The 22,411-nt window shown below is 61.5% G+C and overlaps 2 protein-coding genes and 1 long non-coding RNA gene across 5 annotated transcripts in view; 2 read left to right on the forward strand and 1 right to left on the reverse strand.

The window, feature by feature from the left end:
* Positions 1–134: 134 nt before the first annotated feature.
* Positions 135–1,336, reverse strand: CUNH6orf120 (chromosome unknown C6orf120 homolog). The gene has a single exon (XM_037126145.2). It carries the CDS (start codon positions 930–932, stop codon positions 381–383), a length of 552 nt encoding a protein of 183 aa, XP_036982040.2. The 5' UTR covers positions 933–1,336; the 3' UTR covers positions 135–380.
* A 120-nt stretch (positions 1,337–1,456) lies between these two features.
* On the forward strand, positions 1,457–5,916 carry LOC128627965 (uncharacterized). 3 transcript variants are annotated; one of them, XR_008392269.1, is made up of 4 exons: positions 1,457–1,533; positions 2,467–2,513; positions 5,014–5,255; positions 5,483–5,916. It is a non-coding gene; the product is annotated as an uncharacterized LOC128627965 (long non-coding RNA). The 3 variants fall into 3 exon arrangements; XR_008392268.1 differs by having other exon boundaries at positions 5,130–5,255; XR_008392270.1 differs by lacking the exon at positions 2,467–2,513 and having other exon boundaries at positions 1,460–1,533.
* A 3,982-nt stretch (positions 5,917–9,898) lies between these two features.
* Positions 9,899–22,411, forward strand: part of WDR27 (WD repeat domain 27) — a 72,591-nt gene continuing 60,078 nt past the window's right edge. The window contains exons 1-13 of the mRNA XM_053668711.1: positions 9,899–10,021; positions 11,468–11,592; positions 12,314–12,427; positions 13,481–13,532; positions 14,711–14,781; positions 16,039–16,159; positions 16,915–17,035; positions 17,935–18,038; positions 18,809–18,870; positions 19,157–19,278; positions 19,643–19,725; positions 21,088–21,166; positions 22,105–22,182. Coding sequence (XP_053524686.1) covers positions 9,979–10,021; positions 11,468–11,592; positions 12,314–12,427; positions 13,481–13,532; positions 14,711–14,781; positions 16,039–16,159; positions 16,915–17,035; positions 17,935–18,038; positions 18,809–18,870; positions 19,157–19,278; positions 19,643–19,725; positions 21,088–21,166; positions 22,105–22,182 — 1,175 coding nt within the window. The 5' untranslated portion in view covers positions 9,899–9,978. The remainder of the gene's footprint in view (positions 10,022–11,467; positions 11,593–12,313; positions 12,428–13,480; positions 13,533–14,710; positions 14,782–16,038; positions 16,160–16,914; positions 17,036–17,934; positions 18,039–18,808; positions 18,871–19,156; positions 19,279–19,642; positions 19,726–21,087; positions 21,167–22,104; positions 22,183–22,411) is intronic.

Here is a 22,411-nt window from a genome sequence, read left to right on the forward strand (position 1 = left end):
TCTAACGAGTGGAACTATGCCGTCCATCTTTTTCTGATCTGTGCACCCGCAGGAAAGGTGCTCTACTGGGACTCCTTTCCTACAAACCTAAGACACCACAGTCGTCCTCCTGGCACCAGACAAGCTAACCAGAACCAAGTTCAAACATTTTATTGTACAGACTCCTTTTACGGGAATTTTAATCTTTGAAGGAAAACAGATCTCGAACAGGCTGCTGCTCCTCCTCTGTGCTAATTGAGGTAACACAACTGTATGGCTTTATTTCCCATCCCCCAACTGGAGAAAGTATGAGTTTCCAGCCAAGTACGAGGAGCCCATTTACGGCGCAGGGCGGCCACCCACATAGGTTCGGGGTCACTGTCCAGGGCGCGCTCCAACCATCAGAAAAGGATTTCAAGGACCAATTTCAACAGACTGATGAGAACGGTCCAGAGCACGGACTCCTCCTCCCGGGGCGCGCCCTCGGGGTCCTGTGCGTGCTGGGCGCCGGTGCCCGCGCCGTCCGTGGGGGCGCCGTCACCGAGCGGCGCTGTGGTGTCCAGGTACAGCTTCATCTCAAACTCGCTGTCGCGGTGGGACGGGTGCCCGTACACGCCGATGCCCACCGGGCGCTGGAAGTGCGCGGGCACCGCCACCACGTCGAGGCCGCAGGTGGCAGCCTGCAGCTCGTAGTCGTCGAAGCTCGGGTGCAGCGTGCGGTCGGACACGTAGAGGTCCGCGTCGCCCCGCACGCTGCGCATCGCGAGCACGATCCTGCCCTCGTGGATCAGCCGCAGGTAGCTGTAGTTGCCGGCGCCCACATGGCCAGGGACGACGTGCAGCAGGACCCATTCCGCCGGGACGTCCTCGTCCTCCTCCTCCGAGGCACTGCCCCAGGACGCCGCCCGCGCCGCCAGGAGCAGCAAGAGGGCGCCCTTCCAGGCGGCCGTCATGGCCGCCGGAGCCGGCGCGGGGGCCTCACCCGCTCGCCCTGCAGAGAAGCCACCGGACGCGCTTAGCGCGCTCCGGGTAGCGCGGCCACATCGGGGGCGTCCACCGCCCGTCGGAGCCTCAGCTGCGGGAGGTCGCCGGCGACCCGGGGCGGACGGAGGGCCCGGCTGAGAACGGGCGCGATAACGAGGCGGCCGGGGAGCCGAGAGCGCGGATGGCGGCTTGGCCTGGGACAGGTTCGGGACAGGTTCGGGACAGGTTCGGGGCAGGCGGCACGCGCGCGCGGAAGCAGGAGGGCAGCGCTGGCCTCCTGTCCCGGACGCAGCGTACCGCTCCCCACCGGACCCACGGCCGGGCGGCGCGCCGGAAGACGCGGAACTGCGGTGGCGCCTGGAAATGAGACAAGATCCGGAAGTCGGGTGAAGGCAAGGAAGTAAGGAGTAGCCGGAAGTGATGGGTATCCGGGCTCTCGCGAGAACAAGGAAAGGGGCGTGGCGCTAGGCTGCGGCGGGGTTGTAACCACGGCGACGGGAAGGGGGCGGGGCGCAAGCAAGGAAACTCGGGGAGTTTACCAGTACGCAGCTTCCACCTCAGGCTCTCCAGGTGAGAGACTGCTCTGTGGGGTCCCTCGTTCCGCGATCACCTCGACGGAGCTTCCCTCCGCGGGCTCTGCGCGAACGACAAGTACGCGGAGCGGCCTCGTTACCTGGTCTCTGTTCCTCTTAAGAAAGTGGCAAAGGAGCCAGCGTCTTTCAACGGGTCGCACGTACGCCCGGAGTTCATTGTGTTTACGTGTGCAGGTTTCAGGGCTTGTGCTTGATTTAGAACCTGCGGGGTCACTTGGGCAGACACTGGTGGAACACAAACTAAAAGCACGCAGGGGGGTGGCACGCGTGGGGCTGAATACAGAATTGTCACACTTGTGGTCACTAGCGGTGTGTGGCAGTAGCATGACAGCCTTAGGCTGGTTGACACTGCTCTCTGGGCTTTCCTCAGCCAAACCGACAGAGGGGATTGATTTTTCAGAAATTAAAGCAGCAAATTGTAAAGAGTACTATCTTTAAAGGTACTGAATAACTTGGTCAAGAACTTGAAAATACAAAGTGTAGCTCGGCACCGTTTCCACATCTCTGCCATCAGCTGCTGCTCTGTGTCAGGAGCTCTGCCCTCCCCACGGCTGGCACTGGGGGGTGGGGAGCCCTACATGTTCTCGCTGCAAAGTAGACCATGGAGGGTGTCGCTCAACATTTTACCACGGAAGTTCCGCGTGTTACAGATCAACCCTGTTTCCTAACTCAAGAGTAAAACCGCGCAGGTCTGCCTTACTTCACTTCCGAGAGGAAGATTTGACCTTTCCTAGCCACGTGGCAGTGATTTGCCCTTCCAGAAAACAAACACGTGTGCGCACACACACACGTGTTTTCAGGGGGAAAACTCGGAAGATGGTGCACGGTCTTCACCAGTGGCACTGCTTGAGGCACAGAGAATGATTACCTTTTTCCTTGTGTGGATTTTCTAATTTTGTACCATTTACAGGTGCCGCTTCTGTATCAACGAAAGGGCTCTGAATGTGCAGTCTGCAGGTACCTGGGGCTGCTGTCTGGTTGTGCTTTCTGACGCAGCTTTGAAACAATGGTCTGTGTGGCAGCCACCCATCCAGTTTTTTCCTGCCGTGCGCACAGCCTCCGATACACTAGGATCTCACTGGAACACCGACTCGAGTGTAACCTCTCAGACGCACTCCTGGGCCCGTGCATGTCTGCTTCGTGCACTGGCCGGGGCGTAGGAGTGCACAGCAGGGGCGGTGTGCCTGAAGGCGAGTCTGACCTTCTCCCACCTTCCTGAGTGGCCTGCACTGTGTTGCTTTGTCAGTGAGGACAGGCTGACGCTGTGGCAGGTGACCCCAGCTGGTAGTGGTGCTCCTCGCAGGGTCCCCCGGGGCTGCCCGAGGCAGACACGACCTGGGCATTTCCCTCCATGCCGGGGCCCGGAGGCCCCCTCCTCCTGTGGCTCCCCCTTCCTGAGTGCTGCTGGTCCCTTGTGTTTAGCCAGTGGGTGGAGGAAGAGAAGAGAGGACTGTGCATGGGAGGGTTTTATGGGCTGGGTTTGCAGGGAGCCCACGTTTCTTAGGCCTCCAGTCTCCCTGTCCTTGCTGCCCTGGCCAGCACCTCGCTGCAGGGAAGCTCGGTCTCGTGGTTTCCAGAGGCAAAAGGAAAGCTCGGTGGTCAAGGGCAGCAGTGGTCTCTCCTGGCTTTGTCCTCACCTGGGGAGGGCAGTGAGCTCTCTGGGGTCCCAGCCGGAGGGCCCCACCCTCCTGACCTCATCGCTTCCCGAAGGCTGCACCTCTGCACGATATGAGGATTAGGGATTTGCCATGTGTGTTTGGAGGGACTGGGACATTTTAGTTGGTCATGTGTGTGAGCAGTTAATGGCAGCTCTGGGACACTCAGACACGAGTGTTTTAGCTGCTGTGTGTTTTCTCGTCACTTGAAGTTATTTTCCACCTCTCTGTGCGCTCTCACCCTCACCCCACTCAGGCCCCCACACCTTGTGCCATCTGAGGGGCCCCATGTCATTGCAGTGGTGCCAGGCCACCCCCTGCCGTGTCTGGGCGCCAGCTCCTGTCCCCATGTGTGTGTCCTGCAGGGCTCCCCGGGTGGCTGGAGCACAGTGTGCGGGCCTCTGAGCCCTAGACTCTGTTATCTCCAGTTCCGTGCTGGTGGGGAGATTTTTCTCAGCTAATCATAGTGAAAATATTCCATTGTCCAGCACATTAAATTCTTAATTACAATGTTAGATAGCACATGGTTTTGGGTGAGGCCTCAAAGCAAGCCGTGGGTAACCAGGGCCTCTGCTTCTGACGTGCCAGGCCGGGCCCTCTCTTTTGCCTCCTAAAGGCACACATGCAGCGACTCAGGGGGCCGGCCTCACTGTCTTGGAAGAGCAGAGGGTTCCCCGTCTCTCTGGCTCGGGTCCCACCCCTCCTCCCAGCGAAGGGGGACAAGGGGCCCCGGGAGACTCTCATGCAGCTCTGTGGGCGCTGTGGAGCTGCCATTCTCTGGAAAGGGCCGCACTCAGAGGCCTGGCCTGGCGCTGGAAGCCAGCAGAAAGAGGCAGTGTGGGAATGGGGTGCTGAGGTCCCTGGGGACCCTGCAAGGAAGGGCCAGCCTTTGACCCCGGGGACACCAGCACCAGACATGGACATAGACATAAGCCTTGGCACCTTGGTCCAGGTGGGAAGGAGGAGACAACACTGTAAATTCCGATGTAGGTCCTGCTTTAACACACCCGGATATAAAGGGGTTTCAGCTGGGGACAGGGGAGCAGGACTGGGGGGGGTTGTCTTCCTCCTGCCTGGGTGCCGAGAGTCCATGTGGTTAGTGGACCAGGGCAGGTTTGCTTTGCTCTGCAGCTCCCTCCCTGGCTGTGTGCTGGTGCGGTGCCAGGTGTGGTGCGTGGCTCCAGGTGGCAGGCAGGGATGCCAGGAGTCTCTGCAATTGTGGCACGCACCCTTGGGGTGCTGCCTCAGAGCCAGGGAGCCAGGGACAGGCAGGGACACTTTCCCTGTGCTGCCGTGGGGTGCCCGAGGCAGGCAGGGGCGGAGACTCGAGTCTGGGTGGGGCGACCCTGCTGCTGCTTCCATCTCTGATGAACGTCTCACTCGGAGAGAAAACACCAACTTTGAAGGCCTGTTGTGAGAATTAGAGGGTGTGATGCACTGACTGATGCTCACGAGTGTGCGTGCTAACTTCTACGGAAGTGACCTGTGGACTGGTTCAGAGTGTCGCGCTTTCCCAGTGATTGTGCTCAGCTCTGCAGGAATCACAGTGGTGAGTCAGGCAGTTTGCGTTAAAGAAATAAGACAGCATTCGTCACAATTTTATGTGTGCATTCTCAAAAAATTTTTAAGTTGTAAGGCTTTGCACGTGGCCCTTTGTTTCCTGAGGTACTCGATGCTTCTGAGCAGCAGTGGGCACAGCCAGGGGACAGCAGCTCGCACACGTGGCAGACGTGCCCCTGTGTGCCGCAGCGTCTGCCAGGGGAGTCATGGGAGCTTCGATACTTTGGCCGTTTTGTTTTTAGCATGAAGCTCGCTGTCAGGCCTGGGCAGCTGTAGAAAACGTCAGCAGAACCGAGAACCGAGCTGGAGGAAAGCTTCCCAAGTCTGACACACACATGTGCTGTGTTTGTGACCCCAGCCTGGTCCCGAGGCTGCCGTCCAGTGCCGTCACCCGACTGGCCCTGCAAGCACACAGGCCTGTTCACCTCCGACTGCTCGGGATCCTGCGTCCGTGCGTCCGGCTGTCGGGCTGCTGGAGTGAGGGGTGAGCCTGGGACGAGGGCAGGGCTGTTGCTGTTCCCGTGTGACGCGGCCTTGGGAGGGTTTGCGGGTGTGGGGAGCCAGGGTGTCCCGGGGCCTCCTTTCCCTGGGAGCAGGGAGGGGTCTAGGTGATGTGCTGTATGCACTCCCGTGAGCAGTCGTGCATGCACACCTGACAGCCCAGCGTCTGCCCAAAGCGTCACCCCCGCGGTCTGCGTGCTGTGCTTTCAGACTGAGATGGAAGGACCACAGACTCACTCCATGAGGCCCATCGGCGGCAGCGGGGGCGGCATCGTCACCGAGACACGCCTTGCCGAGTCCTGGCCCTGTGCCTCGCCGGTGCCGCTGGCCTGCCACGCGCCCCTCTGTGCCTTCCCTGTGCGCGGCCGCGGCCTCTGCGTGTGGAGCAGCTCGGACCCTGTGGGCCAGGTGCGCAGCCCCGGGGACCCAGAGAACCCTGAGTCCCTCTCCGACCCGTGACGCTGGGGCCATCCACCCTCCGTGGGTTCCACTGACAGCCAAGGGGAGGAAGTGGACACACCCGGGGTGTTCTGTGAACTCGATTTTCATAAAGTGAGCTGTCCAGAGCCACCTCATTAAAACAGTTCTTCAGAAAGAACATGAGCTCTTGCTCAGAACCTATTATAGATCCTACCACAGGCAGGACTGGTCGAAATTTTACAGATTTTTAATATTAACACATTTAAGAGAACTTATTACGTTTATCGCAGGCTCTTTTACATCAGAGGGAGTTTTGAGAACATCACCTTTTTAGAACGGTTCGTGACTAATGTAGTTACTTGAATACTCTTAATAAAAACAGGTTTCCTTGTGCAGAAGGGGGGGTGGATTCTACCAGCAGGCTCTGGCATCGGAATAACCTTTGCCTCGCCCTGGTCCCCCGAGTCGGAGCTGTGGGCGTGGCCTGGGGAGCTGTGGGCGTGGCCTGGGGGAGCCCAGCTGCGTTTGCTTCGAGGCCGTCCTCCAACCTGTGGTCTTAATGGCGGTTGCTTTGCTGACCGTGGGGACTGTCCCTCACTGAGAAAGGACACGGGTGCTGCGGTCCCCCCCCCCCCGAGTCTGCGGCTCTGCGTGCAGGCCCTTGTCCAGGTCTGTCCTGCTCCAGCAGCGAACTGTTACATGCTCGGAGAGCCGCGCCCCAGACATGGAACGCACGCGCGTGACCAAGCAGACACAGCCGGGTGACCACCACCTGTCACACATTGCTCACGCCCCTCCCCCTGAAGGGACACGACCTGGGGCCCGTGGGTGTGAGTTGCTCTGCTGGTGCTCTGCGTGTGGGACACATGTTGGGTGTTCTTCCGAGCCAGGTCATGCGTTTGCCACCGTGCTCCTGAGCTGCCTCCGCATTCGCTGTCACTGCTGCAGCACATTCCATGCAGTGGCCGCACCGGCCCGCCTGCTGTCGTGGGCGTTTGTTTTGACTCCACGGTTTGACGGCCACACACAGTCTCTCCTGTTCTGCGTGCGCTTGCTGTGTCCTTGGGGGCTCACGTTTCAGTCTGGGGTGTGCTCCAGGGACTCTGCCGGGGGCGCCAGTCTGCTCTCCAAACGGCGACCCAGAATTCCCGTCGGTCTGCATCCTCCCCCACCCGTGGGCCTTTTCATTCTAGCCTTCTGGTGGGCAAAGTGCTCCTTGCTTGTGATTTGTAGTATCCTGCTGACTGGTGACGCTTAATGCTTTCTTATCCGTGTACTGGCCATTTTCTACTGGACTTTTTCCTATTGATCTGAAGGAGTTCTTCATGTATTCCAAATACGAGCTTTTGGATTAGTTAGCATTTTCTAAAGTTTTATGTGAGTGGCATCAGACAACATTTACTCTGGCTTCTTTCAGGCAGAATAATTTTTTGAGACATTTATATTATTGCATGTATCGATAGTTTATTTTTTATCACTGAGTAATACAGTGATCCCTCACCTATCGTGGGAGTTACGTTCCAGAGACCCCCGCGATAGGTGAAAATCCGCGAAGTAGTGGCATTATATTTTATTATTTATGTAATTTTTAAAGGTTTATAAACCCTTCCCACTCTCTTATTAACCTTTCCCATACTCTTATAAACACTTCATATGTTCTTTTTTTAAAATAGTTTTATTTAGTTATTTTTCAAGTAGTTTTTTGTCTATTTCGCCCATCCCAGCCCCCCCGGCTCCGTGCTCCCCACCTCCCTCCCATTTCCACCCCCCTTAGTTCTCGTCCCTGTGTCCTCCACATTTTTTCCTCCACTTCATATGTTCTTAAACACTTTCTACATTCTTAAACCTACATAGTTTTAACAACGTATAAAATTCTCTATGGGTTCTCACCAGTGAAGTACAGTACCGCAGAATCCCATGATACAGCAAAAAGTCTGCGATACGGAATTAGATACATATTTTTTTAAAAACCCACCATACGGTGAACTGCGATATGAGGCACGACTGTGTCCCGCTGTACGGATACAGTTGGTTGTTGACTGTCCGCTGGAGGACGTTGGGGTCACTTTTGCTCTTGTATGAGTGACGGTGCTGCAGGTGTGTCTGCACGTCTGTGGTCCGGGGAACGTCAGCTCGGCCTGGCGGGCGCGCACACACTGCTGTGCGAGGCCCGGGCGCCCGCGCCGGGTCTGTGTCTGCCTGTCCCGCCGTCACTGAGAGCGGCGTGCCGGGGTCTGTCACTGAGGCGGGCTTGTCTGTTCTCCGCCTGCGGTGCTGCTCCGTGAGACTCCAAGCCGTTACTCATGAAGCACGTCGACGTTCAGTGTTTCCAGGTCCCCTCGGTGACATGTCTTCCCAGATGCTGTTGAAGTGGCATCTTTGTACCTGGTAACAGTCCTTGCTTTGAAACGTTGGCTTCTGCTTTCTTCTTTTTGCCTACTTTTTACCACTTTTTTTTGTTTTATTTTTTTAAGAGCAGTTTTAGGTCAGCAGCTCAATGGAGAGGAGGTCACAGAGAGTGCTCACCACCCTCCCTCCCTCAGGGACGTCAGCTCCCACTCTCCACGCGCCTTGCCAGAGAGCCCATCCTCGTGGTGAGCCCACGCTGCCGTGCCGGCGCCACCCAGAGTCCACGGCCCCCTGCAGGCCACTCTCGGGGTTTGGGCACGTGCGAGATGCTGTGTGCCCGCCTCAGCACCACACAGAGTACTTTCTCCTCCTGAAACCCTGCTGTGCTCTGCATGTTCGTCCCCCCGAACCCCGAAGCCCCCCAGGCAGCTGCTGGCCTCTCACTGTCTCCGAGGTTTTGCCTTTTCCAGGACGTCACGTAGCTAGAGTCTTTGACACGTCATCTTTCCAGATGGGCTTCTCTCTTGGAAACGCGTGTCAGGTTGCTCTGTGGCTTTTCAGGGCTTGATCGTTCACTGCTTTTCAGTGTGGAGTGACGCTCCTTTTTCTGGATGTGCGTGGTTTCCCCATCTGTCCAGTGCAGAACACCTTGCTGCTGTTGAGTGCTGGCCTTTCTGAACACACCTGCCGTGAACATCGGTGTGCAGGTCTCTGCAGACACAGGTTCGCCGCGCCTCCGGGTACATGCCGAGGAGTGTGACTGCTCGGCCCTCCCTCAGAGTCTGTGCAGGTGCATGAGAAGCTGCAGACGGTCCTCCAGCAGGGCGCGCCGGGCGGCATTCCCAGTGGCAGTGGAGGCGAGGCCGGCCTTGCTGTGTCAGGGTTCAGACCCAGGCCCTCCCGACAGGTGTGGCGGTGGGACCCTCCTCTCCGTGTTCTTCTCTGCTGTCTTCTTTCTTCATGGCCTCAGCCACTCTCTGAGGCCTGAATATGTACATGCCAGGTCTGCACGGTTTTCCCCATGACTCTCACCAGAGCTTGGTGCCACGAACAGGCCTGCCGGAGTGGAGGGGCGCTCTCCTGGGACCAAGATGGGTGCAGCCCCCTGCTTGGCCCCGTCTGCCGCCCCACCTCCCTCCCATCTGCCCGCTGCACCGCCTCCCTTCCCTCAGCCTGTGACACCCACCGATTCCCTAGCTGCCGTCCCTCCCTCCCTCCCGGCTGTGCGTCCACTGGCCCAAGTTTCTGTCGCTGCCACTGGTTGAGGCTGTCACAGCACCTGTCTGGGAGGGGTCGGCCTCCCCCGTGTCCCCACGGCAGCCTCCCTTCTGCACCTGCAATGATGTTATGTCTCTGCCGCGGACGTCTGGCCACTGCTCCCTCTCCCGAGTTTTTGCTGCCTTCCAGCTTCCCAGGGCTCCATGCGAGCCCCGCAGTCGCCAGGTCACCTGGCTTGCCACCGTCCAGCTGCAGTTCACCACAGTGCAGGTGCAGCCCCCCAGACCCCCTGCTCCAGCCGGGTCCTCATACCCCTTTAGCCGCAGTGTTCACACCACCAGTTCCTCTCCTGGCCTGCGGGGGCGCAGTGACTACACGGCGGGCCAGTGGGCGAAGGGGAGCTGGTCACTGCGCTGGTGTGTGTGACTCGTGATGCTGGGCAGCCGCGAAATGCTTAACCTGAGAGGATCATTAGTCCCGAACTGGGGTTTTAATGAACGAATGTATGAATCGGTACGTTGGGAAAACTCAATCCATTCAATTTCTTAGCTTGGAGGTTATGCTGTTATGTTCTTTTGTTTGCTGCCTCTAATCTGTAGTTTTTGGTGGACGTTTATTAGTTTCTGGTCCTCGGAGGACACCGCGACTCGGTCACTGCCGTGGCGTTTGGGAACTCAGGGAGCCCGCCTCTGCTCTGCTCTGCATCACGAGACCGTGTCATGACGTGGAGGCTGGACGAGTGCAGAGAGCAAGCACTTCGAGGTCAGTGCCGGTTGGAAACACTTGGAAAATATGCAGGGGGAACCACTTATCCTTAAACGGACTGGGTAACGTGAGGGGTTCGGGACCCTGTTTGACCCCTGTGACCTGGACAGCAGCTGTGGGGCCGGGAGCCCTGTGTGGGGACCGTGCAGGCCAGGGACCATGGCCGCGTGAGGAGCCGTCTTATGCTCCGTGGGTTTGACTGTCCGCACCTTCTCCCTGTGAAATCTGTGGTTCCTGCGGGACCGCAGACCTGGGGGCGAGCCGAGGCGTGCGCTCGTTCCTTACAGGGATGGGGGGCAGCGCAGAGCAGGACACTCAGGCGGTTGTGCCCCACGGCGGTGCAGTGGAGGGCGCGCCCTTGGCAGAGGTACTGGCAGCCGCGTGGACTGGCCTGAGGTGTTGCTGAGCTGGGCGACGGGAGCTGAGGGGAGGCACAGTTCGGGTGGAGGGGAGGTGGGGCCTGGGCACGAAGGGCTTGGCCCCTCTGTGGAGCCAGGAGCGAGCCTGCGTGGGTGGGGGTGGGTCAGGGTGGTGTCAGGTGGCCGTGAAGGGTCAGTGGGGACCGCATTACGGAGTGCCATTTGGAGTCGATAGGGTTAAAATCAGGTAATTTTAGGCAATAGCTTATCTCATCCACCTCCTTCAATTTGTAGTTTGGCCACTCTGTCATGAGGATGTTACCACCAGCATCTGTACACACACGCGTACAGAACATGCGCACCCACATGTGAACACACATGTACACACAAATACAACACACATGCACATGCATCGTGTACACCCGTAGGACACACAGGCACATACTGCGCACATCACACAATCACGCACATGCAGCACACACACGCACAATATATGTGTGTCCACACACACACGGCACGGCACCCATTTATAGCACACACAGGCATGTATATAGTAACACTTGTACTATGTGTGCACATGTGCACAGTACTCACACATGGCTCACGTGCATACAGGGACACCTACACAAGCATACACACGTGTCCCATGCACAGGTGCACGTACATGTCCAGTGGGCCTCGTGTCCGGTATCTGCTCCCCACCTGGGTCTTCGTAAACAAACAGCTCTGGCCAGGAGGGGTGATGCCCCCAAAGCCTCTCTCTGAGTCTCTGGGGGCCTCACACAGACCCTGCCATGTGGCGGCTGCTCCCAGATGGCAGCGGCGGAGCCCCGAGCCTGGCCCGGAGCTCTGGAGCGCCCAGGGTCCCTGCTGGGCGCCTGCACCCCTCTCCGGGGCTGATGGGGAGGGTGCCCTCCAACTCCCCACATTTCCAGAAGGACTTTTGTGTTCAGTGTTTTTGCTGCTCTCGAAGAGCTGGAGTCCCGGGAAGGCCGCTCCTCTGCGGGGGCTGCAGAGGGCGGGTGACGCCCCTCGACAGCGGCTGCCCCGCCTCCGATAACCAACACGATGCCTGCGCCCGCAGGGGTGGGTCCGTGCGGCGCTGTCCTGGGTACCCCACTGGGAAAGGTGCTGTGTGTGAGGTGCCGTCCAGACGACCGGGCGGTCGCGGTTTGCGCCGGCAACCAGGTCCTCCTGCTGGACATCCAGGTAAGAGTCCCTGGGGCGGTGGGCGGGGCTGCGGGGGCCTCGCCATGCCAAGGTCTGCTGGAATGGCGTTGTCAGCCTCTGTCAGGCAGCAGGACACAGCTTTATGCCCCCTGGACTTGTGGCCGGCTGGTGGCATCCTGTGGAGACAGGTCACCTGGGGCCTGGAGTCAGGAGTCCCCCTCACAGCCGTTTGCCCGCGGAGGGTTTCCGGGCCGTGGCCAGGTGACAGGACACAGGTTGAGGAGGACGTGGGCATGATGTTACGTTGGTGCCGCACGCTGGTGGGCCGGCGGTGCACTTGGGTGCACCGGGGTCTCTACACACCGACTGGGAAACACAGGCTCTCCCAGGGCAAGGTCGATGTCACGAGTGACGTCACCGGCCAACAGTGGACGTGTCCTTGGGCTCAGGGGCCTCCAAGGCTTGTCCTGCCAAGGCTTGGGGCTGGGGCTCTAAACATCAGGTGTTTCAAGGAAGGTGCCTGCGCAGGCTTCGTGGGGGAGGGGCCCGCTCGGCTTCCCTGCCATGACCCCTGCTTCTGGGGCCCCCGCACACTTGTGTGCAGCTGTCTGGTGTGAGCCCCAGGTGTGTGCACCGAGAGTGTGGCATCGGGAGGAGAGTGGTGGGCACCGTGTTCGAAGGGAAACTGCCCTGGGCAAGATGCGGGGAGCTGCCAGCTGCCACCTGCAGCCACTGTCAGCACATCTGTCCCCCGCCCCAGGCCCGGTCCGTGCTGGCCCGGCTGCAGGGGCACCAGGGCCCCGTGACCGCGGCAGAGTTCTGTCCCTGGCAGCCGGACGTCGTCATCTCCGTGTCGGAGGACAGGTGCTTCAAGGTAAGGGGGCAGCTGGCACACAGGACGGGCCTGGCCAGCTGGGCTGTGGCGCGGTTGTGTGGGGCCTCCCGGGTTTGGTTGCTGCCGCGCCTGTAATTTTATTTCTGCCGCGTCCTGTGAATGGCTGCCGTCCTGACCTTCGGTGGGACGCTTTGGCTGGGGTTGTGGGTGGGGTGCGGGAAGGTGGGCGGAGCTCACAGCACGGCCTCCACCCCCACAGGCCCTGTGGGCTCCAGTCGGCTCAGGCCCCCCCCCCCACGCCAGGGCCCCGGGGAGGGAAACGTCAGTTTATCTGCAGGGTGGTTCCAGGGGGCAGAAACCACTTTCCAGGATCAGAAGAGAGTAAATTAAAGTGTGAGCTCAGGGCCTGTGTGCCTGCTGCTTAGTCAGTGTCATGAGGAGCACGGTGGCAAAGGGCCACTGCGGTTGTGAGAGAAGGAAGGTGGGGGGGAACGCACCAGGTGGTGACCCAGTGTGGGGAGCGCAGGGACTAGGCCCCCTCGAGGTCCCCGCCAGGCTGTGCCCGGGGCAGCAGCTGGAGCAGGTCCGGGCAGAGGCTTGCGCCCCTCCCCCTGCTTCTCCAGTGGCCATGCTGCGCCCACCTTCCTGTCCGGAAGCGGCAGGAATAAGCAGCCTGGTGCTGCTGGTCGCCTCCCGGGTGTCATGAGACTTGAAGGAGTGGGTGTCGGGAAGCAGTGAGTGTGCCTGGCACAGAACGGAAGGCGTGCGAGGAGGAGGAGGAGGCGTGAGGTCTGGTGCGGGCCGCGGCCAGCTGCACCCCTCGGCCGCATGAGGCAGAGAGAGAGCCGGGGAGTCCCCCTGGGCCTTGTCTTGGGTCTCCCAACACCACAGCTTCTTACTCCTGGAAACGCAGTTTTTTTCTGACGTCTCTTGTGTCCAGTTTTGTTACACGTAACCGTTACAGTGTGTGTTTGTCTTTTAGAAACCTTTTCCGTAGAGTGACTAGAGCTTAGCTGGAAGTGTTAGCTCACCTGCAGCGGTGACGGCAGCAGTGTTGCCGTCACCGCTGAGGACACCCCCGTCTGTCCGAAGGTCTGGGACTGCCGCGCGGGATCCCTGCTGCACAGCTCGCCAGTGCTCACAGGTGCCTCTCCCGGGGGTGCCCCTCCCGTCGCGGCCCCGGGCCACCAGGCTCCCTGGCGCCGTGTCACTGGAGACAGAAACAGCTGTCCCCCCCCCCCCAACCTAGAGTTCTCTTAGTTTTCACGGGCGAGCGTGGGCATTGTTGGAGCTTTCCAGGCGGGAGATGTGTGGTCGGTGCTGCCCCGGGAACCGGCCCAGCACTGCGCTGTGGGCCGGGCCGAGGCCGGACACGCTTACCGCGCCTCCGCTGCCCGGGCAGGAAGCGCTGGTCCGGCTCCTGGTCGTTCCTGGTCGCTGCGTGCTTGCCTCACACCGTCCCCGGTCACGGCTGACGTCCGCCCACGGTCCCTCGGGCCGGGAGGCTGCGCGGGTGCACCTCCGGGTCCCCTGGGGGTGGGCGCCAGGCAGGGAGGGTGCAACTCCTCTGCAGGGCACCCCCCCCCCACAACCGCACCTTCTGCAGCTGGTGTCCCGGCGCCTCCCTCTCTCTGGTGTGTGTTCGTGTTCGAGTCCAGGCCCCGGGGGCAGCCTCCCTGGGCGCAGCTTTGGGAACGTGCAGGTGCCTGTCACCTGGCCGAGGGACGTCCTCCCTGAGCTGGCTGGTCTGTGTGAAGCATCGACACTGTAGCGTCCTGAATACATTACAGTCGGAGGGACAAAGCACAGTTCTTGGAATGAAATTGGAATTATCTTCCTGAAATTACGTGGAAGTATTTGATTGTGAAGAAGACAGCCACAGTCTTGATTTTGACGTCATTCACAGTGTTTTAGGACGTGGGAGGCTTTTAAATGTCTACTTATCTCAACTCTCCTTCCGAGTTCTCGGCAGTTGGGAGTCAGAGGTGTCCCAGGTGAAATGGCGCGTCAGGCGGCCGTTTCACACGGACGTCCATCCCACTGCTGTTTCACCGCCGAGCCCCCGGTCTCACCCGCCTCGGCCTCTCCAGAGCTGCTCTGCAGGGCTGCCGGGGGTGGGGACGGGGACGGTACGAGGGTCACCTGGACCCCAGCTGGCACCCCCCATCCCCCCTGGGACCCCCTTAGTTCTTGCCGGGTTTTCACTTGCTGTGAGGCCGTCACTGAGAACGGTGGGAGCGCGGGTCAGAGTCAGTAGCACGGAGCCCTCCGCTCACACCGTGTCGGTGTCTCGGAACCTGAGTGTTGTCTCTCCCTCCGCAGCCGCCCCTCTCCTGAGCCTCGCAGTGGACGAGGAGAGCCAGCAGCTGGCCGCCGGGTGTGCCGAGGGCCAGGTGAGGGCACAGCCCCCGCCGTCCCGGCGCTGCGGCGCTGGCCAGCCCCGCTCAGAGCCCCTCCCGCAGCCTCACGGTCAGCCTGGACTCTCCTGAAGGGTTTGAGGACATGCAGTCTTTTTCAAAACTTAGATTTTTAGGCGAGTGGTTTAGGGTCATCGCACCAGGTGTGGGTCCTGTTCTCTGTTGATGGAATTTGGGAAAGGGTCCCATCAGGAAGACCCTGGTTCCCTCCCCCCCCCCCCGGGACTCTCCTCTATTTCCACCCAGAACACTCCCTTCCACACTCTGGTCACCAAACGGAAGGCGGTTGGTCCCATACCAAGAAGTTCTTGGTGACACCAGCTGGGTGTCCTGCATTTCAGCTCAGACCTGGGGAAGGTCAGACCCCCCCAGGTAGGGGCCTGTCCCACACGATTGGCCCCCACTTCAGGGCCCTTCCTGGGTCCCTGTCCCTGAGTTCCTCCCACTTCTGCCCACGTGTCTGTGCATCAGTTGGTCCCCCAACTGATCCGCTGGAGAGACTCATGGGACACGGGAACACGTCCTCACAGCCGCTGGTCTGCTCCATGTGAACCGCCACGCACCGTGGAGATGGCACACGGGGTGGGGCTGGGGTCCCCTGGGGTCCCCGCCCAGACTCCGCTGCCCCATGGGGGCGGGTGTGTCAGCCTCACTGAGGGGTGCGCTCGCCAGCCTGGGCCCCATAATTTCGGGATTTCCTAAGGGTTCACCACACAGGCACCTTTGATTGAATAAATCGGTAGCCTTGGGGACTGAACCCCGGCTGCGGCCCCTCGCCCTCCCGGGAAGTCCGCAGTGACCCGTGTGTCACCCTGGCAGCCAGCTGTCCCTCAGGTCACTGTGAGCCTCCCAAAAGCCCCCGGGGTTCTCGGGACTCTGCTGGAACCAGACATAGTGCGTGTGTCCCGGCGAGGCTCCTGTGTGAGGCAGGGGGTGTGTTTTCCTCCGTGGGGACGTGGGAGGTGGGCCGGGTCGTGGTGTCCCAGGTCTCGGTGTCGCGTGTTGGGAGGCAGAGCAGGTCCTCTCGGGCCGAGCTCGGGGAGGCAGGGCCTGGGGACGTCGCCACCCCCGCCCGAGGGCAGCTTTCCCAGAGGGTGCTGGCCGTGGGGCCCTGATCCTGGGCAGAGGCTCAGGGGACGCCTCGGACCCCTAGGGCCTGGCCTTCTGCCCCGGCTGCTGCTGGCTCACTTGCTCGTGGTCCTTTTCTGCCTTTTGTTCCCGCCGCCGGTCCAGCTTTATGTCTGCAGTTTGGTGGAAAGCCACTGTTACCGGTGTGTGACGCGCATCGACCTGAGGAAAAAGGTGGAGAGCTTCCGCGCCAGGACAGTCGGGCCCAGGCCGTGCGGCCGGCCAGGTAGTGGGCCGGGACTCTGCGCTGGGCTCTCAGAGCAACAGGGTCCCATGTGCTGGGCGGGGCAGGGACAGCAGGGACGGCGCGGAGAGGGGTGCGTGGGGCCCCCCTGTGTGCCAGGAGGCGGTTGTCAGGGCACCAGGGGTTGGAGGTGAGCGTTGGCCAGCGCCCGGGCTTCTCCGTGCTCAGCACGCAGGTGCACTCGCCCCCCGGGGCTGGGCCCCCGCCCACCGTGTCCTCCGGGCGCTCACCTGTGGGTGTGGGCTCACCGGGTGGACCTGTGCTCCCTCGTCTGCCTGTCTGCCCGGAGCTGATGCTGCTGGGACACGTCAGGCTTTGCTTTTAACCCAGCGACGGACTCTTGCAGGTCGCCTGGTCCATTCATTGTCGTTGTGCGGCACAAGCGTCTTTGCTGACCTTCAGGTTTCTCGTCCTCGTTATTCTTCCAGTTTAGTTTGTGTTGTGGCTTTAAGCCATTTTCTTCTGAAGTAGCTCAGGAATCACCTTTACTCCAGGGGCCCGTGTTCCCCACTGCTCTGCGTCTTGGCTCTCGGTGTTTCGCCGTTGGTTGTATCAGCACCCATTCATTACGAAGTTAGGCCCCCGCGGCTGCGTCCCGTCCGCCCTCACGGCCGCACCTCGGGGCCCTGCACCCTCACCACGCTCTCCTCTCCGTCTTGAGGAGGCTGCTCACGCCCTGTGGCCCCTGATGTGCTGCCGCCGGCAGACGTTTCTGGCGACACCTCTTGGCTCACCAGGGCCTCTGTTCCTAGAGGGCAGCGAGTTCCCCTCCACGAACGCACCAGGGAGAGGGGACGTGGTCGACGCGACGCTCCCCGTGCTGGGCCTGGCGCGGGTCCGCGGTCCTGGCCGGGGCCTGTGAGTATATGCCGAGCGCGGGTGGGGCCCCAGGGAGGAAGCCTCTTGGGTTCGGTGCATCCTGTGGGGGGTGGGGGGTGACAATAACTGCAGCTGTTCTTAGGGTTGCGTGTTTCAAGTTTTAAAGCTGGTAAACTTGGTAGATCATTTTAAATGCACTCAACCATGAAAGAGATGGGACCATTTTACTTCCACTCATACAATCCAGGCGGAGCTTGACCTCCACAGTCCAGTGTCCACTGTTCTGAGCGTGGCCTCCTCTCCCTCTGTCCGTCGTGTGCAGAGCCCCCTCCCGCGGGCCTGGCGGCACCGGGCCCCTCCCAGGGACCCCAGCCGCGTGCAGTCCTGTGGGGGCCGTGGCCTCTTGCGACCTCAGGAGCAATAAAAAGGTCGCAGGTCAGAGTTGAGCTGGGACCAGGTTATGGTGTTTCCAGTTGTGTTCACTGGAGACTAGGTTCCCATGAAATCCCAAACGATGTTATTTTATTTTTTTATTTTTATATCTTTAAAAGATTTTACTTATTTTTAAAGAGAGGGGACAGGGAGGAGGAAGAGAGAGAAACATCCGTGTGTGGTTGCCTGTTGTCTGCTCCCCACTGGGGACCTGGCCCCCAACACAGGCATGTGCCCTGCCCGGGAACTGAACTGGCGACCTTTGCAGGCCAGCACTTAACCACTGACCCACCCCAACCGGGGCCCCAAACGGGTCTAATAGCAGCCCGGTTGTGGGAGTCACAGATGGCAGGTGACAGGAGCCAGCCGCCTTCCGCGGCGCTTAGAGACCGGTTCCGCCCACATGGTTGTGTTGGGCGCCGGGGAGGCCGTGGAGGCTCAGAGACGCCGGGACATTGAAGCCGCAGTGAGGTTGGCGCCGGTTCCTGTCTCTCTCCCGCGAACAGCCCCTCCGCGGAGAAGGCCAGCTGCCTGTGGATCGGGAGCTCCACCGGCTGTTTTGTGCTGAACTTGGCGAGCTTTGAACTGGAGGCCGCCTTGCGTTACGAGGGTGAGATTCAGGTTCTGAGTCCCTTCGGTGCCCCTCCCGTGTCCCATCGGGGCTTTCCTGGCTGTTCTGGGGGAGCTGGTTTTAGGGGTGAAAGGCTGTCACTGGGGTGTGAGGACCTGGTGGGGGTGCACTCTGGACAGTCTGCTCCTCTCGGACGGTGCCGGCCGCGGCCTGCGGAGGCCCAGGGACACGTCTGCGCTGCTGGGCCCTCTCCCCGGGTCATGGCCTCGTGGGATGGCCCCGGCCCTTGGCGCTCGTCCGTCTGTCCCAAGGCTCCTTCCTAGGGCGTCAGTGCCTGCTGTGCCCAGACAGACTCCCAGTGGGGCCAACGTGCCCTCCCGTGCAGTCCTGCCCCCACCGTTTGCCCACCCCCGTTGGGAAGGCACTCGCCCAGGGCTTCCCTCTGCCCCGCCTCTCCACTGCACCCGCGGCTGGGATTCCGTGCCCCCTGCTCCTTCAGGCTCCCCAGAGACAGGCCCTGCTGCCTGTGGGCCGTGGGGCTGGGGATGAGTCAGATGGGGAGCGTGGCCCAGGCCCGCAGTCCCTGCTCACGGGACGCCACTCCTCCCTGGTCTCACTCTCACTGTGGCTTCAGTGGCTGCCATCGACCTGCCCAGGCCTCTGCCGGCCTGCTCACCTGTGTGTGTGTGGCAGGTGCTGTCCTGTCCCTGCCGCAGCAGGAGCAGGCTGGGCAGACGCGTCCCTGGGTTGTTAGTGCCCCTTCTTACCCCCTAAACGTTGCTTTGTTGTTTTTCTTGCTGAAAATCAAGATTTTAGGAGCCTCAGCATTCAGGTTGCCGGGTCCTGTGCCGTGACGAGCAGCGGCGATAAGGTCAGTCCTCCCCACTCAGCCCCTGGGAGTCTGTGGGCGTGTCTGTACGTCCATCCGTCCATCACGTGACTGTGCTCACGTCTCCTGCGTGAGCGACGCGGGCTCGGGGCCGAGGTGTGAGGAGGGTGTGGAGGGTCCGGGGGACTCGCGACGGCCCCGATGGTCAGGCCCCGAGGCCACTGGTGCAGGACGCAGGTTTGCCGCTGTCAGAGCTGCGTGTGTGTGGGAGTCGGGTCTGCGCGTTCATGGCCGGGTCGCAGTCACCCACCTCTTCCCGCCCTCGCAGGCCTTCTGTTTACTCGCCTCTATGTTTGGGGCTGAGATCGTGCTGTTGGAGGTCGACCTGGCCGCTCTCGTGAGGTCTCAGCAGCGCCCCCTCCTGGGGACGCCTCTCTCAGTGCTGCCCAGGTGGGTCTGCCCAGGTGGCTCTGCTTGTGTGGGGGCTGCGCGTGTTCCTGATCAGCTGGCAGAATTTAGGGTGAAGTGGCGAGCTCCCCACTGCGCTAACCTCGTTTGGAGGAGCTTACTGCTGTGCGCGTTTGGTTGGAAACGAGGCGGCTCGGGCTGTTTCTGTGGGAAACGCCGCTGAGCTGCTGAGCTTCAGGGTAGGATGCAGGCGGCAGCGCAGCTCTGTCACCAGACGCACGTTTGTCTCTTGCACAGGTGAGAGTGAGCTTGCAGGTGTCCTCCGAGTGTTGCACGCTCACCCCCACACGGACTCACCGGAGACGGCCCGGCAGGCGCGCCCGCTCCCAGTGCCGTGTCATTTCAGCTCCTGTGTCTCACCCACCTCTCCTCTGTGTCCCGGGACTGCTGCGGAGCGACGGGCCGGGCAGGGCGGCCACAAACGCACCGGTCAGTATGGCACTCGCTGTCCGGGACACTGGAGCACAGACACGTTCGTGCTCGCTGTCCAGGCGTTGGTGGCGCCGCGTTGCTCTGGGGTTCGCACGCGTCCTGCCCCTTCGTGTCCTTAGGGCAGGGAAGGTGCCCCACGCTCTTCTCCCAGACCCGGTGCGCCTCGCGGGGACTCGGTGGCTGTGTCCAGAACACCAGTGGCTGGCTCTCCAGGGGCCGGCCCAGCGGTGGCCCATGGTGGCCACTCAGTGATGATTTACCATGACAACATTTTCTCTCATTCTCTTGCCTGAAGAATCTGAAGCGAGTCTCGGTGACGTCATGTTGCCTCACAGACGCGGGTGCCTTTCTAGACACACGGACAGCCCTTCCCAGTCAGGCCCACGGCCCCAGCTGGCAGCGCCGTGGGTGTCGGGGCCCCGGAGGGCTCTTCTCACACATCCGTTCCCAGCTTCTGCCCTGAGAGGCGTCCACACAGACCCGCTCGTTGCTCTCGACACGGGAGTGCTCGGCGACATTAACTCGTGTCCACACGGACGTCTTTACTCCCTCCAGCGACCCAGCCAGAGTCTGGTCCGCCTCGAGCAGCCTTGTACTGGCCTGGCCAGGGAGCAACAGAGGTGCCCCTCGACCTTTGTCCCCCTGCCCCTCACATCATGCCACGTCATGCCACGTCATGCCAAGTCATGCCAAGTCATGCCACCTGTCCCAGCACCTCACCTGGCACCACGCCTTCTCATTGTCATGTCCCACATCACGCCTGCCACGTCACCGCACACATGAAGCGCCATGTCACACACCGCGTGGACCCCTTTGCCGCCGGCGTGCTGACCTTCCGGCGCGTCTGTGGGGGTTGGCGGGTGTGGGAGCCTTTCCGAGGGAGGCGGGCGCAGACCACCGACCCACAGCGTCGCCGGGGCAGCGGGGCCGGCGTGAGGAGGACGTGCGGCCTGGGGCGCGGAGCCGTGTGAAGGCCCCCGAGGCCTCAGACCTGCGGGGGTCCATTTGGGGAAGACACCGCCCCCGCTGGGCTGGTCGTCGCCTTCTCCGGCCGCCGGCCCGCGGGTTTCTCGGGGAGGTGCTGCCCCTTCTCCCTGCCCTGCGGTGCCGCTGCCGAGCGTGTTTCCAGCTGTCCCCCTGTGGGCGGGTGCGTGCCAGGCCCACGCCCACGCCCACGCGGTCTTTGCTGGGAATGTGGTTCAGGCACCAGGTTTGAAACAACCAGATTCCTTCGGGTTAGTTTGTAAAGCAGAGCTGCTCTTAGAATTACTCCCCACCGTCATCCACCCTCCTGAGTTACTTTGTGATACAGTGCAGAGTACGTACCGAATACCAAGTGTCAAACCCGTGTTCACACAGCTGCTCGGGGTGCCGTGCGGGACCAGCCCCTGGTTTTCCACAGCTCGGTCCGGTCGTCCGGCTACACGGCCGCCCCGCAGTGAGTATCCCACGGGCGGCACGTGCGGGAGCGGGACGTGCACCCTGTGGCTGTCGGGGCTCAAATGCCCAGTGTGCCCTGCGGGTGCCCCCCTGGGGGTGGGAGGCAGGCACGGCAGCAGGTAGAGGGCGGCCGGCCCCGGGGGTCCCAGCTGCAGAGCGGCAGCAGCTGCCAAGGAAGCGTTTGCTGAGAGCGTCCTGGGTCCTGGCCTGTGGTCAGCCCTCTGGCTGTGACCTCGTGAGGAGCACGTCGCTCCCAGACCACAGCCCTGCTCTGTCGCCCTGTCTCGGGCCGTGGAGCCCCGGCACGCACAGCCGGGATGGGGGGACGCGCAGTGGGGTCGCCTCGGGGAGCGGCATGTGCCGAGAACTGCGGGTGCGGCCGCCGGGCGGTCCACGGTTCTCAGAAGCAAGACACAGACCCGCCGCCTCCCTGCTGCCACCGCAGACCCGAGCCCGCGTCTGTTCCCCACGTGCCACTGGGAAGCCTGGGGGGGTCACGCACTCGGGGGGCAGGTCGGGCGCTGGGCAGGCTCCCCAGGGCTCCCTGCGGCCGACGGTCCCCGCTGATCTCACGCCTTCTGTGCACCCCCTGGCCTCCCCATCGCCCCTCCTGCCCCCGCATCCCCCGGAGGCCATGGGGTGGAGCCAGCACGGACCCCGGCCCCCCTTCCCCGTCCCCCCAATCTCGCTGCTGCTCTGCAGCCGGACCGCTGCTGCGTGGCCGGCGCTTCGCATGTGAGTGAACAGCACAGGGTTGACCCTCCAGGGTTTCCAGACCCCAGTCCCCTTCCCTTCCTGGCCTGGCCCGGCCAGTGTCAGTGAGTGACCGGAAGACGCGGTTCGTCGGGGACGTGGGGCATCAGTGGCGTTTTTGTTTTCCCTTGATCTTCTAAGGAGCTCCGAGCTCATCGGAGCCTGACGTGGTTTTCCCCACAGTGCCGCCACGTTCTCACGGAAGACCACAGTCAAGGGTGACCGGGACAGGTCTTCAGGGCGCAGGACCAGGCACCGACGGTAGGCACCCCCCTCCCCGCCCCGCACAGACCCGGGTGACTCGGGGAGACCCTTACACAGCCCACTGAGCTGTTTCGGGCGGTGGAGGCCTTGTTTACACACATCTGCTGACACGGATGTGTGTGCACATCCATACACGTGTGAAGACTCTTCAGTCAAATTTACTTCTGTTCTGTTTGTCATGCCTCAGACAAGCTGCTGCGTTACCGCCCCCAGCAGCTTTGGGACA

This window comes from Artibeus jamaicensis, unplaced genomic scaffold (assembly GCF_021234435.1).
Source record: "Artibeus jamaicensis isolate MK-2021 breed Jamaican fruit bat unplaced genomic scaffold, CSHL_Jam_final contig_497, whole genome shotgun sequence".
NCBI classification, from domain to species: Eukaryota; Metazoa; Chordata; class Mammalia; order Chiroptera; family Phyllostomidae; genus Artibeus; species Artibeus jamaicensis.

What these genes read in the sequence shown, in the direction of transcription:
- CUNH6orf120 (XM_037126145.2), bottom strand. Translation starts at nt 932, where the DNA reads ATGACGGCCGCCTGGAAGGGCGCCCTCTTGCTGCTCCTGGCGGCGCGG.